Source organism: Nelumbo lutea, chromosome 6 (genome assembly GCF_056320005.1).
Source record: "Nelumbo lutea isolate HS-2025 chromosome 6, American lotus-T2T, whole genome shotgun sequence".
Classification (NCBI taxonomy): domain Eukaryota; kingdom Viridiplantae; phylum Streptophyta; class Magnoliopsida; order Proteales; family Nelumbonaceae; genus Nelumbo; species Nelumbo lutea.
Genome location: NC_142689.1, coordinates 62,570,711 through 62,590,913, shown reverse-complemented (window position 1 = coordinate 62,590,913; position 20,203 = coordinate 62,570,711). Strand labels below are relative to the sequence as shown.

General features: G+C 37.9%; 1 protein-coding gene across 6 annotated transcripts in view; it reads left to right on the top strand.

Annotated features, from left to right (window-relative positions):
- Window positions 1-20,203, top strand: part of LOC148849210 (uncharacterized) — a 115,263-nt gene that overhangs the window by 2,165 nt on the left and 92,895 nt on the right. For all 6 annotated transcript variants that reach the window (XM_088948377.1, XM_088948379.1, XM_088948378.1 and 3 more), the window contains 5 exons: window positions 528-936; window positions 1,045-1,222; window positions 1,331-1,470; window positions 10,770-11,685; window positions 12,343-12,443. In XM_088948377.1, coding sequence (XP_088804503.1) covers window positions 528-936; window positions 1,045-1,222; window positions 1,331-1,470; window positions 10,770-11,685; window positions 12,343-12,443 — 1,744 coding nt within the window. The remainder of the gene's footprint in view (window positions 1-527; window positions 937-1,044; window positions 1,223-1,330; window positions 1,471-10,769; window positions 11,686-12,342; window positions 12,444-20,203) is intronic.

Sequence of the window (20,203 nt, the reverse complement as noted above, 5' to 3'; positions counted from 1 at the left end):
GTTTAAAATGTAAAAGGTAGAAATGAGACATTAGAAATATATATATATATATATATATCTATATATATATATAAAATAAAAGAAATAAAAAGAAATAAAATAAAAGAGACCATGGTCTTGAAGCCTTTGAGGCCTAAGCCTCAAGACGTTTTAATATGCATTTTTTTTATTGATTATACTTGAGGCCTAAGCTTCATACAAGGTTTATAACTTGTAAGACTGTTGTGCCTCACCATCTTTTAAACCGTCTTATTGAAGATGTACGAGTTGTGATTCTTGTCAACTCAATGATCTGCATTTTCTTGTGTTTAGGACTCAAACGAAATGAAATTATAATTGGGATTGAGAAAAATTAAGTTGTGACTTTATTGGAATACAATTTGCAGATAGGTCATTTTTGACCAAGAGACCAATAACCCATGCAAAGTACGAAGAGCTGTTTTACGAAGCAGGAGTTTTTATGTGTTTTCAAATAATTTGGGAAGTTACGGATGAAACATTTTCATGTGTTTGGGTGCTTGTTGCAGATACAAGTAAATCGATGTGGACAAATATTCCCATATCAATTCTCTTGGTTTCTTCGTTGCGTATTCTAATTAGCAAAGTGGACTTCCACCGGAGGGTTCGATCCACTCATAGGCAGACATATTTATCTCACCTGCGGAAGAAGTATTTATTTGTTGATGATCCTTGTCCTTCAACTCTTCCACCCCCTCCGTCATCAAAACAGAAGAGGAAAATTGCCTCTCCTCTGGTGGAAGCTGCTGTTGATGAGTTTGTTGATAAGATATTGCAGGAATTCATTATAGATTTGTGGTACTCTTCAGTCACTCCTGACAGAGAGGGTCCTGAGCAAATACGCCTAATAATCACTGAGGTCATTGGTGAAATATCAGCAAGGGCGAGAGAAATCAACCTTGTCGACCTGTTAACAAGGTGCTTTTGCATTACTTTTATTTGTAAGTTATCAAGGAAGCTTTTTTGGGTTTGTTGGATGCATGAATTCTTGTTCCATTAGAACTAAGTGACTTTCCAATGATTCAGGGATATGGTTGACTTGATAGGAAACCACTTGGACCTTTATAGAAGAAACCAATCTGCTATTGGTATGGATGTTATGGGAACACTTTCTTGTGAAGAAAGGGAAGAAAAATTGAGACACCATCTTATGGCTTCCAAGGAGCTTCACCCGGCTCTGATATCTCCAGAGTGCGAGTATAAGGTTTGACCGTTTGAGTGGAGTGTTCTGGTGGATTCCTTTCGGTTTCTATTTTCTGCTTTACTTTAAAATTTGGATACTTGAATATATATAAATATTGTTCCATTTTAGGTTCTTCAACGGCTTATGGGAGGAGTGTTGGCTGTTGTATTAAGTCCAACAGAGGCTCAATGTCCTCTTGTCCGATGCTTTATCAGGGATCTCTTAACTAGCTTGGTAATGCAACCTGTCATGAACCTTGCCGGTCCCAGGTGAGTTTTAACAAAATTATCTTCCTCTCTTTATTTTCTTCAGTATATTTTTTTGTTCCTAGAATCTTAGCGTTGTTACTTTGGCACATGGCACAGATGCCCAGTATTAAGGTGTCGCTAGGTGTTTGGAATTTCAACCTATAGAAATTGTGGCATGAGAAAATTGCTGTAATAAATACTGAATAACTTATTTCTAATAAAAATCATGATTTGCAATTTTGTTATATGTAACAGTATGTGGAGACTCTATAACTTGGTGTATCTTATTAGATAGTCCTTGTTGTACATTACTTATACTTCTTATTCTTCTTTTCTCTTTCAGCCTTATATGGGCATTTTTGTAATTGTACATATCTTTTAATATATAAGAGACTCTTCGAGGTGGGAGTCAATTATTCTTGACACCTCTAAGATTATTCTTATTCTTCTCTCTATTCAGACAAGAGTGTTGATATGGTATCAGAGCGGGCTGCTCTCTGATCTTTTTTCTCTCCCTCGTGAAACTCATTAGAAGCAGTAATCCTGTCATATTAGGGTTGTTTTGTTCAACCCTTTTCTATTCAGTCTTCTTTGTGCAACCAATAGGAGAGATTTCGTTAGATCTCTCTTGTGAGACATTGGTTCGAGGCCAAACTTCAGATCTGGTGTCGCCTAGACTTGATCTACTCTTCTTACAAACAACATCTGATTTGGTGAAGTTTTCGAAGGAGTTCTGATCTTCTTCTTGGGGTGGCAACACTGTACAGTTTCCTTTTTTGGACTGCAACAACTTTGGACTTCAGATTTGGTGCCGCCTAGACTTGATCTATTCTACCTACAGACAACATCTGATTTGGTGAAGTTTTCGAAGGACTTCTGATCTTCTTCTTGGGGTTGTAACACTGTATAGTTTCATTTTTTGGACTTCTGGCCTTCTACATCAGCCTACGATTTGAGTTTTTCTCTCTAGATTGAAGGGTTTTCTCAAGCTCTTCTTAATTCTACACTCAGTTTCTGGTTTGGAGATTTCTAGGGATTGTTTCGATCAAGCACAAGATACCTTATTCTTGAAAAGACGCCTGATGTGTTGGTAAATCACCATTTTCTCTCAATCGGTTGACTCGATTAACCTATAACCTTAGATCTGGTGTCGTCCTACGGTTTTCTTGCTTTCCATTTATTTGATTCAGACTTTAGATTCATATTTGAAGGGTTTTAGACTTGATAGTCTTAAAACTTGCCTTTTTTGGATTGTCATCTTGAGTTATTGATTGTTGAATTTGGTTGTCTCTGATATCCTTGTGCCTGGACTGTTGTTTTCTTATTGAAAGGGCCTCCAATAGAGAAGATATTATTCCTATAAGGCTGGAAGGATCAACCTATGGAATTGACACTTCTGTTGTAGCACATGGGAGTAAGAATCTACTACTGGTGGTGATTCTTTTGTTAAAGGTGATTCTCTAGCATCTATGGTTGAGGAAAACATTCGAAAACTGGTAACTTTTGCTATTGGCTTACCTGGTGAGTTTTATGCTATTTCTCTCAGGATGGATGTTTGATTTAGGACCAGAACACTGGGAAGGTGAGAGGGAAGGGGTGCAGGTTGGGCCATCTGTTTGCATTGGAGTTTGAGAAGCCTCAAATATCAACATCATCAGTTTATTTCAGTTCCTCCACTTTTAGTTCCTTCTGAGTCATAGAAATAATGTTTGGGACTTATGGCATAAATGTTTGGGTCATATACATTCTGAAAAATTAAAATTTTTGTTTGATTCAGGCCTTATTGAGAATAAAGTTCATTCCTTGCACACCTTTGATACATCTTGTGTTTCTTGTTGCTTAAGTAAGAGTTGTACCTTACCATTTCCTCACATATCTAAGCATGCTACCTCTCCCTTCGAGCTTATACATAGTGATGTTTGGACTGCTTTTGTCTCTTCTCAGCTTAGATACAAATATTTTGTGTTGTTCATTGATGATTGTACCAGGTACACATGGATATACTTTCTTTGCCACAAGTCTGAGGTTTTCCCAACATTTAAGTTGTTTCATGCTATGGTGCGGGTTCAATTTCAATCACAAGTGTGTATTCTCCGTTCGGATTCAGGGGGAGAATACACTAATGGAGATTTTTTATTCTATTTGAAGGATCATGGAATACAAGTGCAACGAAGTTGTCCAGATACTCCTCAGCAGAATGGTGTGGCCAAGTGCAAGAATGGACATATCCTTAGTGCTGTGAGGACATTATTATAGGAGTACTCCACCTTCCTTTTGGGTAGAGGCAGCCAGTATAGCTATCTTTTTGATCAACTATATTCCTTCCTCAGTTCTTGGTAATATGTCTCCCTTTCAGAAGTTATTTGGTCGTTCTCTAGATTTATCTATGCTTCATGTTTTTGGATGTGTGTACTTTGTTCATCTTCCCTCTCGTGAACGTTCTAAATTGTCTGCACAATCTGTCATGTGTGCCTTTGTGGGTTACTGTTCTGACCACAAAGGATTTATTTGTTATGATCCCTTTATTTGTCTTATTCGTATATCATGTAGTGTTGTTTTCCTTGAGCACATTTCATTTTTTGCTAGAATTGCTAGACTGCCTGCACCGTCTGTTTCTATTTTGTCAAACTTTGATTCATAGGATGCTCCACCTCCTTTTGCTTAGAAGGACTTTCTCGTTTTCTCTCGCAAGTGGTTACGTGCTCCAGCCCCTACGCCTGCGACTCTCCTTCCTCCCAGTTCAGATCATCATCCTACCATTGCTCTTGTAAGTGATACCTCTACTTCAGACATTCTTCATACCTAGACCTCCTGACCGCTATAGTTTTCCTTTAAACCATAGATCTTTGTCTGTTGTCCTATCCTCCAACGATGTTCCTCGCTCCTACCAGGAAGCTAATAGTAGCCCTTATTGGAAGGAAGCCATGGATGCAGAGATTCATGCTTTACATGAGAATGACACTTGGGATCTTGTGTCCGCTCCTCCAGATGCATCCATTGTTGGGAGTCGTTGGGTTTACAACATTAAGCTGAAGTCCGATGGATCTCTTGATCGATACAAGGCATGTTTAGTTTGCCAAGGATATAATTTAGAGTATGGTATTGACTATGAAGAAACCTTTGCTCCCGTTGCAAAGATCACCACAATCCGTGTTCTTTTAGCAGTGTCTGCTGCTCAGTCTTAGACCATATGCCAGCTTGATGTGAAGAATGGCTTTCTTCATGGTTAGTTGAAGGAGACGGTCTACATGAAGCCTCCTCCTGGATACTGCAGTGATCCTTCTTTAGTATGTCACCTAAAAAAGTCTCTATATGGTCTAAAACAAGCTCCGCAGGCATGGTTTGAACGCTTTCACGATGTTGTAGTTGTTGTTGGATATAGCCAGAGTTCTTCTGATTATTCTTTATTTGTTAGGCGACGGCCTCAGGGTATTACCATTCTCCTACTATATGTTGATGACATGTTGTTGACTGGGAATGATGCTGAAGGCATTTGTGAATTGAAACTATTACTCCATAATTCCTTTCACACGAAGGACTTGGGCCCTCTCACATATTTCCTAGGACTGGAAGTACATCGTAGTGATTGAGGGTATTTTTGTTTGTCAGCAGAAGTATGCCTCTAACCTTGTTAAACTTGCTGGTCTTAATGATAAAAAGCATGTTGATACACCTATGGAGCTAAATCATAAGCTATCTAAATCTGAAGGTTCATTACTTCCTGATGCTACCTTATATCGCTAGCTTGTGGGGTCCCTCATTTATCTCACTATGACTCGGCCTAATATTTCTCATGCTGCTTAGGTTGTTAGTCAATTTGTTTTTGCTCCTTGTTAGCCTCATATGACTGCTGTTCATCGCATGATTCAATATGTTAGAAGCATAGCTTGCTAGGGACTGTTCTTCTCCTCCTCTCCTATTCAGTTGAGAGCATATGCTGATGCGAATTGGGCTGGTTGTCCAGACACTCGTAGGTCCACTTTTGGGTGGTGTGTTTTTATGGGTGATTCACTCATCTCTTGGAAGTGTAAGAAACAACAAACAGTCTCCAAGTCTTCCACTGAAGCAGAGTATTGGGCCATGTCTTCGGTTTACAGTGAGGTTGTTTGGTTACAATCTCTCTATGGATCTTGGCATTCAGCTTCCTACTCCTATTCCTCTCTATGCAGACAATACGAGTGCTATCAAGATTGCATCTAACCCTGCCTTCAATGAGAGGACTCTTGACAGTGTGGCAGGCCAGAAATAAGAGGAAGAGAAGAGAAGAGAAGAAGAAGAGAGAAGAGAGAAGAAGAGAGAAGATATTGGCAATAGAACAGTACTGGCGGCGCCAACTTTTATTATATTATATAGGGCGATAGAAATAAGAAGGGAAAAGACCCTTGTGCCCCTGCTGTAAGTGAGTACAATAACAGACATAACAAAAATAAATAAATAGAAATAAAAAACACTTTAACTAGCCAAACAGACCTTAACACAAATAACTAAAATATTTCAACACTCCCCCTCAAGTTGGAGCATAGATGTCAATCATGCCCAACTTGTCACACAAATCGTTGTGCCACACATGATGAAGACCTTTGGTGAAGATATCTGCAAGTTGTTCTTTTGAGCTGACATATGGAGTGCATACTTCTCCAATTACAAGTTTCTCTCTAATAAAATGCTTGTCCACTTCAATGTGTTTTGTCCTATCATGCAGGACTGGATTAGCAACAATATTGATGGTAGCTTTATTGTCACAGTAGAGTGACATAGAATTGCTCACTACAAAACCCAATTCACCTAACAAATTTCTTATCCACATGATTTCAGCAACCCCATGAGACATCACTCTATATTCTGGCTCAGCACTAGATCTAGCCACCACACTTTGTTTTTTACTTCTCCATGTGACCAGGTTTCCTCCTACAAAGGCACAATACCCATTGGTAGACTTTCGGTCATCGACTGCTCCTACCTAATCAACATCAGTATATACTTCCACCTTTAAGTGACCATGTTTCTAGAACAACAGACCAGCTCTAGGAAACTTCTTGAGGTATCTAAGGATCCTCTTTATAGCTTCAAAGTGAGTTGTCCTAGGGTTGTGCATGAACTGACTAAGGACACCCACTGCATAAGCAATATCAGGCCTGGTCATAGACAAATACAAGAGTCTCCCTACGAGTCTTTGGAACTTCTTCACATCTTTCAAAAACTCCCCCTGACTGTTTCCCAGATGATGATTAGATTCAATTGGTTTTACCCCCAACTTGCCTGTACCTTCTAGTAGATCTAGTACATATTTTTGTTGGGAAATAAAGATGCCCTTGTGAGAGTGGGCAACTACAATTCCAAGGAAATAACGTAAGCGGCCTAGATCTTTCACCTCAAATTGAACGGCTAAGAATTTTTTTAGTCTCCGTATTTCAGCCTCCCAATCTCCTGTGATCACTGTGTCATCCACATACACAATAAGAGCTGCAATTTTCCCTTCACCTCTTTTCACAAATAGAGTGTGATCTGACTGGCATTGTTTGAACCCCATCTGTTGAACTGCTAAATGGAACTTATTAAACCAAGCCCAAGGTGATTGTTTCAACCCATATAAAGATTTTTTTAACATGCACACCTTTTGTTCATTGCCTTTGGCACAGAAACTTGGAGGTTGGGTCATGTACACTTCCTCTTCCAAGTTACCATTCAAGAAAGAATTTTTGATGTCCAATTGGTGAAGTTCTCGGTCAAGATTTGCTGCCAATGAAAGAAGGATCTTGATAGAGTTCATCTTGGCTATTGGAGCAAAAGTCTCTACATAGTCCACTCCATATACCTGTGTAAAACCTCTTGCTACCAGTTTAGCCTTGTACCTTTCAACAATTCCATCAGCCTTGTGTTTCACTGTGAACACCCATTTGCAACCCACTGGTACCTTCCCTTTAGGAAGGTCCACCAACTCCCAAGTGCCATTTTTGTGTAATGCATCAATTTCTTCCTGCATTGCATCTGTCCATTCAAGTTTAGATAAAGCTTCTGCCACATTCTTAGGAACGGGGACACTGTCCACAGAGGAGAGGACTGCTTATTCGATCTGTTCTCTCAATCAGTATTCCCGCTCTGATACCATCTTGACAGTGTGGCCAGTCAGAAATAAGAGGAAGAGAAGAGAAGAGAAGAAGAAGAGAGAAGAGAGAAGAAAAGAGAAGATATTGGCAATAGAACGGTACTGGCGGTGCCAGCTTTTATTATATTATATAGGGCGGCAGAAATAAGAAGGGAAAAGACCCTTGTGCCCCTACTATAAGTGAGTACAATAACAGACATAACGGAAATAAAAAAATAGAAATAAAAATGCTTTAACTAGCCAAACAGACCCTAACACAAATAACTAAAATATTTCAACAAGGACCAAGCACATCGAGGTGGACTGCCATGGTTTGAGGGGGGGGTGTGGAGACTCTATAACTTGATGTATCTTATTAGTATAGTCTTTGTTGTACATTACTTATACTTCTTATTCTTCTTTTTTCTCTTTCAGCCCTATATGTGGCATTCTTGTAATTGTACATATCTTTTAATATATAAGAGACTCTTTGAGGTGGGAGTCAATTATTCTTGACACCTCTAAGATTATTCTTGTTATTCTCTCTATTCAAACAAGAGTGTTGGCACAGTATAATCATGGTTTGGAATTTCTATAAGGAATGATGTTTCACCATGTAGAAATGGGCAAATTTCAGGGATATTTTGCTAATTTTGATGATATATTTGGAAAATCTGAAGAAATAAATCAAAATTACTAAAAACATGGGATTTGTCAATGAAGCTTCGTGGATTGTTAGAAGAAGCATAATTGCACATTTACGGCTCGAAACCATGGCAAACAACCATGTATGTCAGACAATAGAAGATTAATAGACTTTAATAGGTTTCACTCTCTGCCTCCCTTTTAGTATTTCAGCCATCTTATCTTCTATACAAATGTCATTGACTTTCCATTTTGATTTCTATCTTTTTGTAACTATATGTTCTGCTCAGATTGAGAATTCTCTTTTTTAATTGGTTCTCTTTTTCAAAATAGAAACCAGTCATCCAATTACAGAATCCTCATTTGTTCTTTCAGAAAAAAAAATATTTTCAAAAAGTTTTAATGATTTTAATAGAATATAGACAACTCGTAACAATATTTAAAATTTCAACTCTTTTTTTTAAAGGGTACAATATTGTATTTGTTGAGAGTTATTTTATATTTGGGTATATTTGTAATATTGTGGGGACCTATATGTATTTGTGGGAGAAAAAGGGGCTTCTATATAATTTTGATGTATTTCGGTCTTATGCTTGTTTAAGCAAGTGGTTGTGTGGGATTAGGGTTTGAGGAAGAGTGAATGAGGAAGAATGAGTGGGGAAGAGAGTAAGAGTGAGAGAGAGAGAGAGTCGTAGCTCTTCTTCTCATAGTGGATATGTTTCCTCTCCTACCGTAGATGTAGGCTACCAAGCCGAACCACTTTAAACCTTGGTGTTTCTCTATTTCTTCTTCTTGTTTCCTCCTTAAGTTGCTATTTTATTTTATGTTGGTTGACATGGTATCGGAGCAATTTTATGTTGTTTAACAATATTAAGTATAAAAAAATATTCTAAAGTTTTAAATATTAGATGCTTTATTACTAATTAAATTCAAAATATGCCTGATATATTGGCAATAATATATAGGAGATATTAGGAAAAAAATCTTTCTAGAATATTTTGCATCGTCCCTTGGTGAAATGGGGAGATTGTGGTGAGGTTTGGTATTGCAAAATATGATAATAATAATAATGTACAATAAGTTATGTTTAAATCATCCCTATGGGGGCTAAATGATGGGGGGGGGGGGGAGTAAGGACATATAGAAGAATATTTTTAGTGAGAAAATAGTATAAATATGTTGCTGAGAATATTCTTAGCAAGAATAAGGAGTAATAATAAAGAGCATAGAAGAGGCAAGAGACTTTTTTTTTTTTTTTCAATCCTAGCTCTCTACTTTGATGAGTCAGAGAACCTACCAACTGAGCCACCATCAATTGGTGAAGAGACTTGTACCTCTCAAGGCACTACTAGACACAAATCTCAATTCCAAATTCCAACTTGCTATTCAATTATACTAGGGGTACTATATGTAGATTTTATTAGTGGTCAGGCCAATCCTTGTACATTCCCAAAATAAAAAATAACAACCAAAAGATAACTAAATATCTAATTACTTAGTATTTGAAACACAAACCATAACTCACTAAAACCCTACCATTAAAGTGGATGTTCTTTTGATATGTAATGAGACTCATTAACTGCCAAAAGATTAAAAAAAGACACAAGAGAGAAAAGGAAAGAAAATAAGGGAGAAAGCGAAAAAGAAATAGTTGGGGGCACAACAAAAACATAAAATTCATACAACACCCCTGTAGGGATGATGGGCCAATTGGGCATTAGTGTTTTCTTTTCTTCAATGTTTTAAAATGTGGAGGCATGACGCAAGGCGTCCTACTACCTAGAGGCATGAGGTGTAGTTCGGAACGTAAGAGGCGTAAGCCTCCCGAACACAAAGAGGCGTAAGCCTACTTGAGAGGAGGGGAGATGAGGAGGAAGAAGGAGGATCTCATTTTTCTTTATTTTTAATAAAAATCTTTTAAATTAAGAGAATGAAGATGCATATCACTAGTTAAATGGGGTGAACAAATACCATCCCCACCCCATCCCTGATCCCTAGAGTTTTGGGTTTCCTCGGAATCCACCCTGAACCTTAACCAAGAAAGACACACTTTATAAACTTAGGATCAAACTTATGCCTAGAAGGACTCATTTTATGAACAAAGCAAATACAACTAAAGACCCTAAGAGGTAAACTGAAAGTTGGTTTATCAGGGAACAGAAGTTGATGAGGGGACTGGAGATACAACAAGCAAAAGGGACAGGAGATTAGAAAGGCAACTATAAAAGTTGGCTGAGGCAGCTCTGATGAAAAGGAAAAAAAAAAAGAGAAAAAACTGGCTATGTACTAAGCCTTACTGTATAGAATATGGCTTTGTACTGAATTATACATGTTGAATTCATATGTTAGTAGTTCCAGGTATTATTTTGTCATATGTGAAATACTTGGATTCCTATTAAACATTGTTTACTTTTTAAGTTTTAGATGTACTTCTTTAATTGACTATGTAGTCTTCCTTTTAGTTCTAGCTCACTGTTTGGATATTTGAATCAGGTATCTCAACCTTTTAGTCTAAAATGGTTATTCACAATTAACCTTTATATCTTCCATTATGCTTTTCAAAAGGGCACTGAAGATATGTTTTTCCCAGGTTTATCAATGAGTTAATTGAACAACTTTTCCTCACCAAAGTAGATGATGGCAGTAAAGAGGTAAATGATGATCAGTCAGCTGATGTAACTAGTAAACACCATGATCAATCTGGTGCTGTTGGATCTACACAAGGTGGTCAATCTACAAAGGGAAAAATTTTATCAACCTGTAACCAACCAGATATTATGGTATTGTCTAAAGGAAGCCACCAAGAACAAGGAAGCCCATCCATTAGTACTTACATGAATAGCCCTACCCACACGTGTAAAGAATATCGTATGCACTCATGCTCTGCAGATCGGGCAACAGTGTTAGAGGCTGCAACTCAGAGAAGTGAAGTTCTTCCTCCTAAAAATCTTGAGAACATGTGGTCCAATGGAAATGATTACAATAATAAAGTTGACAAGCCTGTTAAAGCAGGAGATTCATCACCACCTGCAATGAGGCCTTCAGAAACCAGCCATTCTGTGCCTGTGAGAAATTCAAGCAAGGAAATGTTAACCAACAATCATGAAAGTTTTGCAGGAACAGAGAATAAAGTTATGGTGCAGGAAATAGAAGGATTAAATATTGATTCTCAACTAAATGATGGGATTAAAATTGGAACACAGTCATCTCAAGATCCAAAGAAAGGAACATCTTTTGGGGGCGACTGTCTTGCTGATAAATTGGAGCGTAAAACCATTGCAGCTGCTAATTGCAAGAAAAAGCAGTTCAAGCGATCAATTAGCACTTCTGCTTTGAAAACTCAACTCGATATGGAAAAAACATTTATGGGTGGAGGTGGAGGGTCTTTATCTAAAAAATTCTGCAACCCAAATTCTAGCTGGCATAAAGATAATATAGTTGAGAGTCCCTCTGGTATGGTATTCTGCAGTGAAGGGCTAGTACATATTCCCAAGCTCAAGTGCCAGGTAAGAATCTTACCATGCAATTTTTGATGTGAAATTATGGAAATATGATCAGAAAATTGTCTGTAAGAAATGAAGATATGATATCAGTTTGTTTTGTTTGTGCATTTCTTTGCATGCTGATCTTCTTATCCTGTTTTCTCATCTTCGGGTTTCTTTTTTTCTTTTTTATTTTTTTATCAATAACTGTTAAGTTTATGAGCAAATGCCTATTGCAATTACATTTTGTACAAAGTTTTTCCATAATACCTTTATTATCAGTAAAGTTTTCCCATAATATTACACAACGAGCTAGCTCCTAGCTGCTCTCCTGTAGCTCCAAATGGTACTATAAACTTACAATAGACCTTTATCATGTAGGGTATTGACCCAAGACATTGCCTACTAACTCCTTGTTGTCCTGGAGAACCAGCTACAGAGTTAACAGTTCTTGGAAACCAGCTTGATGTAGCTACCGATAAACTCGTCATATTCCTTGCTTCCCTTATCAAGACCTTATGTTTATCCTTTCATCCTACCAATAATTGCTTTTGAAGCCCCTTGTATAAGCAGATTTCTGTATTCAAATTATCTGGCTAGCTTGAGACCTTGCTCCTTGCAGTAATACTTGGAGTTCTATTTTCTCATCTTCGATTTTTTGTGTTTTCTATGTTTCTGTAGGTCGTGGGAGCATACTTTGAAAAGCTTGGGTCAAAATCTTTTGCAGTTTATTCAATAGCTGTGACAGATGCAGAAAAGAATACATGGTTTGTGAATAGAAGGTATATATGCATATATGTTTGTATTCTATTAATCTTTTTATTCATCGTACTCATATTTCTATTATATTATATAAACAAGGGTAAATTACAGACTACCACCCTGTACTTTGGGGGTAGTGATACTTTGCCCCCCGAACTTTCAGATTCCAACATCTTGTCCTTCTTGTTTACTGGATTGATGGAGGAAGTTAATTTACTAAAATTCCCTTTCAAGATTTGTATAGGCAAGAATATGACATTTCAAAATGACAAAAAATGGGCAGGGAAAAGCACACTATCTCTTTTCACTCCAGATCCAATGCATTTGGATTCGAAGAGATTTTCCTAGTCCAATCAAATTTAAACAAGTCACTGGATGCTTAGTTGGAATTAACTTGCAACTGGATGAATGATAACCCTCATAAATGTTAAGACAGTGTATGCCCTTAGCTCCAATTAGCATGATGTACATTATGACATTTATTGTAAATGAATAAAGTAGATATTTGATTCATGTTATTATGGTGTGTTTCTGTGTAATACCCTTAAACTGGACACATATGAGACTTGTGTTAGTTTAGAATCTTTACAGCCGTTGGATAGATTTGGGGAGATTTATCTTGTCAATGTTGACACTGGTGTACTACCAAGTTGGTTGGGGTGGCTTGTTTCAGCTGCTAGTGTGAGATCTGAGGTACATGCAGTGTGGGTTTTCTTGAAACCCTGAATCGGACCAAAATTCCAATATTGCCTTGGACCTTGGAGATAGATGGGCAAAACTGGAATGTTACACCTGACCCCTAGACTCGATTATGATACTGCACTAGATGTCAGATTGGACTGTCTTGATATGCCAATCAGTAGGATCCTTAGAGGGTGTCAAAACCTGGGTATGTTAGGACAGTCCGAGAATTCATCTGGGTGGGTGATCATAGTGACAGGATCAGTCCCTTTGTCGGACAAAATAAATGATCGGGGATACACACTCTTTGATGGAAACCTAAACTGTCGACAGTTGAAATTTGTTTTGCAAAATATATTTATATAGAGATATACACACACACACACACACACACACACACATATATATATATATATATATATATATATATATATATATATATTATGGTTTTAAAATGTTTGCAAAAGGTTTTAATTCCCGGGATCCATGTGAGTAGAGAGTGTAGCACTGCACCTTGCAGCTGAGGGAGATGTCATCTCTTATCGAGCAGTGTTTGATCATTATAGGATGAGAGGTTAAGTATAAGACCATTGAGGATTATACCTGTTGTGCTAATCTAGCATCTGCCCACAGTCCTCGGGCCTTTATAAGATGGCTGGACCCAAGGACCATTTAGTGTAAATGTTGGGCCCATTAAGAGCCCATAGTGATGGACTCAGGGGTTCACTACATTCAGCAGTGAATTCGGCCAAGCCTTGTAACAGAGGCTAGGCTGAACCCATGTGGCTGATGTGTAGATCAATGATAGGGTCCTACGCCATACAAAGAAAGCCAAGCTAGCTAGCATTAAAGTGGAAGTGAGTCTGAAAGCTTAATGGGCTTAAAAGCCCATTTCAAACTAGGTTAATTAGATTAATTAAATAGGGGCGGATCTGGGATTTGGATTAGCAGATAAGATAAGGGATTATCCTTATCCACTTAAAGAGTCTAGATCTAAATAAAGATTTGGATCAAAGGAACTCCTAATTTGATTAGGAAGGCTGATCTTTATCTGCAGATAAGATAAGGGATTATCATTATCACTTAAAGAGTCCAGATCCAAATAAAAGATTTGGATTAGGAAACTCCTAATGGAATTAGGAAATTTTCTCTTTAAGGCTATAAATAAGAGAGCAAGGCAAACCTCCAAAGACACATTTGTTGAATACAGAGGGAAGACAACACAGTTAGACTGCTCTTGCCTTCTGCTCTTTTTCTTCTTGCTCTTGCCGCCCTACCCTGTTCGATCTCCAGTTCTTGGACTTGATCAAGATTTGATTTTATATTGTTTCTTGCTAGAATAAACAATTTAGAAGCTGTGCTCATTATCCCATTCGATTCTTGCTGAAGAATCACCAGTTCTTGGTGAAGAACTACTTGTTGATCCTGCCTCACCCTAAGCTGTGTCATCTTCAATGGAGGGAAGATTTGGTACTCTCTTTGGGCGTGAACACCTACGTTGGGAGGAGCATTCTTGTGTTGACTTCGTATTAGGTATATCCCTCCCTTAATTTGGTTTTAGATTTGGTCTAGTTTGGTTACAAGAACGAACCTTGAAAATGTAGTTTTCTAAATTGGGAATAAGATTCCTAGATGGGAGTAAAGAAATTTTTTAAATTTCGCCCAACTTTCCTATAGGGTTCGGCCATCCATATGATGGATCTCCCATCCCTTTAGTGGTATCGGAACCAGGTTCAAGTTTTAAACCAAATTGGAACAGATCTGAATCTGTGCAAATGGGCAGAAGGCATTCTACCCGATTTGCGCAGTTAGCACTTTTTCTGGGAATTGGTTCCCAAATTATGGGCAGATGATCTGGAAAATAAATCTTTATTATTCTCTGATATTTATAGAATTGTTTTGTGAATGTTTCTTGATTTTTTGGGCTGCACATGTGATGGAGATCAAATCTTTTTGGTGCCAAGATTAGCACACCCTGCGATTTCTTTTCTATTCAATTTTGGTTTGTAAATAATTTTTTTTTTATTTTAGACGAATTGTATAAGAATTCAATGTGATGTAATAATAGAAAAAATTAGGTTTTTCTATTTTATTTCCATCTGGAGATTGCTGGAGCGCGCAACGGAGGAGAAGAAGATTTCACAAAAACAAGTTCTGCGATCTGTGATTTTGCAGATATCAATTCTGCAATCTGCGATTAACTGTTCTTTGCAGGTTTGCAAGATATCCAAGAAAATCATAGTGTAACCCTCTGATTTTAGTTTCTTGATAATTTGATTATCTTGGATTAATTTATTTTTCATATCATTATTCTTGAATTAAATCTTGAACTGGACACCAAAACTTGGGCCGATTTGTACCAGATTTGGTCCAAATTGGTTGAACCGAATTGTTGGTTCAATGGGGTTGGTTTTTCTAACCCTAATTCGATTTAGGCCAGAGGGTTGACGGCCCACTTTAAGCTTTAATTCGGCCCACCTCTGTAAAAACCTAACTTTAATATGATAAAGCTGAATCAGCCCTAATTTAGCTATATGGGCCGAACTGCTTTTTGCAGTACAACCCGTGTACCTAGATAATGTTATATGATAACATTATGGACTCTTTTGGGCTGATACTGATTTAATCTAATTAATTAAGGATTTTAAAGATATTTTAATTGATTGGATCAATTTGTTTCATGCATGTGATGAATGGATGTGTGATGTGCTACGTACATGGCCTATAAGTAGTTGGCCCATGATTATTTTGATAGTGGCATTTTTGCACACCATGGCTGAATGCACATCATTGCCATGGTGTCCATAAGGTCATTGGGTGATCTCCCCGTTTGGTGGGCCCCACATCAGCTTCCTCCCCAAGAGGAACTGTGCAGAACCCTATCCGTTTAGGGCCCATTTGAATCTGGCTTTGAAAAAGCCAGTGGGAGCCACTTTGGTTTGACCTAAATAAAACTAGGGCATAATATTTCGTTCCCTCCACTAAAATATGAGTGCATGTGATAGGGAGATTCATATGATGAACTCTCTAAAGGCCTTTCATCATTAACATGAAGATGGGTCATTCAGTAATGAGGAAATGCACCATAAAATCGGGCTATCCATTTGTTGCTGGATCTGTTGGATTGTTTAGAAGAAAAACAGTATTTGAGAATAAAGGATTGTTTAGAATAGATACAGAAATCAAAATAAAACAATAGAAATCATTCTTCTAAGGAAGAGAAGATGAAGAAGAAGATGGCGGCAATAAGGGTTCAGAGAAAGAGAGTTTCGAACCTTAATCTCTCCTTTTACACCCCTAACACTATTTTATTAAGTTAAACTTTAATAATTTACAAAGAGGCCCTTATTTGGGCAAGAAATTAAAAGAACATAACATAGAAAGAATATGCCCTGAATAAGGCCCATTACAACAAAGAACATAAAAGATAAGAAAGGATAAACAGCCTATGGGCCATTCGGCCCATCTTCTCTACACTCCCCCTCAAGCTGAGCATAGATGTCAATCATGCCAAGCTTGCCAGTATCATGCTGAAGTTTCGCCTTGGGAATGCCTTTGGTGAGAAAATCTGCTAACTGTCCTTCAGAGGTGATGAAAGGAAGACATACTTCACCAGAAGCCACTCTTTCTCGAATGAAATGTCTATCAACCTCAATATGCTTAGTTCTGTCTTGTTGTACTGAGTTGTGAGCAATGTTAATGGCAGCCTGATTATCATAGTATAACATCATTGGCTTGTCATGCTCAATCCCTAGTTCCTCCATCAATGATTTTAACCACAATAGTTCAGAAACTCCATGTGCCATGGCTCTGTATTCTGCTTCTGCTGAAGATCGAGCAACAACAGATTGTTTCTTGTTTCTCCAAGAGACAATATTACCAGCCACCAAGCCGCAGTACTCAGAAGTAGATCTTCTATCATAAATGGAGGACCATTTATTTCCTCGATGGGGATCGGGGACGAGGATGGGGAATGTAATCCTTGCCCTGTTTCCATTCCTAATAGCATGATATTTGATAGTGTAAACCCACTTGCACTGTACAGGTTCCTTCCTAGCTAGAAAGTCAACAATATCCTAAGTATTATTTTTATGAAGTGATTCTATTTCAGTTCTCATAGCTAGGGGTGGAAATGAGCTGCTCGAGCTCGGCTCGGCTCGGTTTCAACCAAGCTTCAAGCCCAACTCATTGGCTCGATTATGAAATGAGCCGAGCACGAGCCTACTAGAGCTTGGTTTGTGAGGCTTGCGAGCCAGCTTGAATATCTATATATATATATATATTTGATATTTAATATATATTATATATATAATAAAATTATAGAAAATAATATATATATATATATATATATATAATAAAAACATTATAATTATTAATTATTATAATTCTTAATTTTTTAAATATCAAATAAAAAATATTTTTATATATAATCCTATTATCCAAGGGTGTAATGGGGAAGGTTGTCAAAGGTGCAGGGATGTGAGAGTCTATCGTAGATGATGAAGACAGGTTGATTTCGGACATTAGCAGTGTAGGTCAGTCCCAGTCCCCTCTGCAGATCCAGATCCAAGTACCACAGTAGCCTCAACTCTTTTTGCAGATCCAGATCCAAGTACCACAGATACTACAAATGAGAGACATCTCACCATGGAGCCTTTACCTTCATTAGATGATCTTGACCTTCCCATAACAGTTTGTAAGGGAAAGCGTCGTTGCACCACATCCACAACTCACATCATTTCTCAGTTCTTGTCCTATGATCGTTTGTCAACCTCCTATAAGTCTTTTCTCGCATCCATTACTGATATTCCCATTCCCAGAACAATACAGGAAGCATCGAAAGTACTAGAGTGAAAAGATGCAATAAAAGCATAAATGGATGCCCTCATCAGAAACAATACTTGGGAGATAGTTGATCAGCCTAAAGGAAAAAAACCGGTTGGATGTAGATGGGTATTCACTGTGAAACATAATGCTGATGGTTCCCTTGAAAGGTATAAGGTCTGGTTAGTTGCAAAAGGATTTACTCAGACATATGGTATTGACTACCTAGAAACTTTTGCACCAGTAACAAAGATGACCACTATCAGAGTCCTATTATTTCTTGCGGCTAGTTACTCTTGGCCGTTGTATCAGATGGATGTTAAAAACGCCTTTCTCGATGGAGACATGCAGGAAGAAGTTTATATGCAGTTGCCTCCTGGTTTTTATGGTACGGAGACAGAAAAAAAGGTTTGCCAGTTGAACAAAGCTTTATATGGACTAAAACAGTTCCCAGAGCTTGGTTTGACAGATTCAGACGAGCCCTTGATAGGTCCGGATACGTGCAGGCCCAGTCAGACCACACCTTGTTTATTAAGAGAGTGGATTCTTCCGTAACTTTGCTTGCTGTGTATGCGGATGCTATTGTAGTAACAGGGAGTGATACTAGTGAAATTGAGTCTCTTAAGCAATTTCTTCATCAAGAGTTTGAGGTGAAAGATCTGGGGGAACTACGACACTTCTTAGGCATTGAGGTAGCTAGATCCAAGCATGGGATTTTTGTCTCTCAATGAAAGTATGTTCTTGATCTACTAGAAGAAATAGGAAAGTTGGGAGTTAAGCCTACAGACACACCTATTGAACAGAACCACATGATTAGTGCAGAGGGTGGAGAGCTTCTTGAAGATAAAGCTATGTTCCAACGGTTAGTTGGAAAACTTCTCTATCTTTTCCTCACACGACTTGACATCAGTTATGCAGTCAGTGTAGTAAGTCAGTATATGCACTCTCCCAGAACTACTCATCTCCTTGTAGCTGAAAGGATATTAGCATATTTGAAGAGGTCCCCAGGTAGAGGCATTTTGTTCAAGAAAAATGACCACATGAAGATAGAAGTCTACACAGATGCTGATTGGGCTGGGTGTGTTGATGATCGAAGATCTACCTCTCGATACTGTGCCTTTGTAGGAGGTAATTTGGTCTCCTGGAAGAGTAAGAAACAAAGTGTTCTCTCTCATTCTAGTGCTGAAGCTAAATATAGGTCCATGGAAAATGGTGTGGCTGAGATTCTATGGTTAAGATCATTACTTGAGGAATCGGGTATTGTTTATGAGAAACCCTTAATGTTGTACTGTGATAACCAGGTTGCCATTAATGTAGCCCATAATCCAGTACAACATGATAGAACTAAGCATATTGAAGTAGACCGGCATTTTATTAGAGAAAGGTTACATCTCAAGAAGTATGCCTCCCCTACATCACCTCCGACATGCAGCTTGCAGACCTTCTCACCAAGGCTATTTCAAGAAAGAAGTTAGAAGAAGGCCTATGCATGTTGGGAATGACAAACATCTACTCCCAACTTGAGGGGGAGTGTAGGAAATTGTGGAGCCCACATTAGTGTGTGGACCCCACATTAGTGTACTCGTGTGATTGCCTGAGTTGTACTAGATTTAATTAAGTCTTTGATTAGGATCAGCTTTCCTAGTAGGATTAGTTTTAATGCTATTCTATCCTATCTAGGATTTGTTTTAATTATCTTATCTTGCCATGTAAGCATTAAAGTTCTTTCACAATTAGGAAACTATGTATATAAATTCAAAGGGTGGGGTGGCTGTTTTAACACAACCAACCACTCTCTTCTCCTAAAACCCTTCCACGAGTTCTTCTTCTCCATCTCTCTTTTCTTCTCTTCTAATTTTTCTTTTATTTTCTGTTCAAATTTGTAGTCTTGTACGACTGCTACCACAATGTCATCAACATAAACGATCAAAAAAGTCACCAAAGAGTTACTTCTTTTCAAGAATAAGGTATGGTTAGATTGAGTTTGTGTATAACCAAATGAGACAAGAGCAGACCTGAATCTCTTAAACCAGGCTTAAGGAGATTGTTTGAGACCATAAATGGATTTCTGCAATTTACACACCTTCCCTTGCATTTCCTTTCCATACACTCCCGGAAGCAAAGATCTCAAGATAATCAATACCATACATTTGAGTGTAGCCTTTAGCAACCAATTTGGCTTTAAATCTCTCAATAGAGCCATCAAAATGATATTTAATGGTAAATACCCATTTACAACCCACTGGTTCCTTCCCTTCTAGCAAATCCACAATAT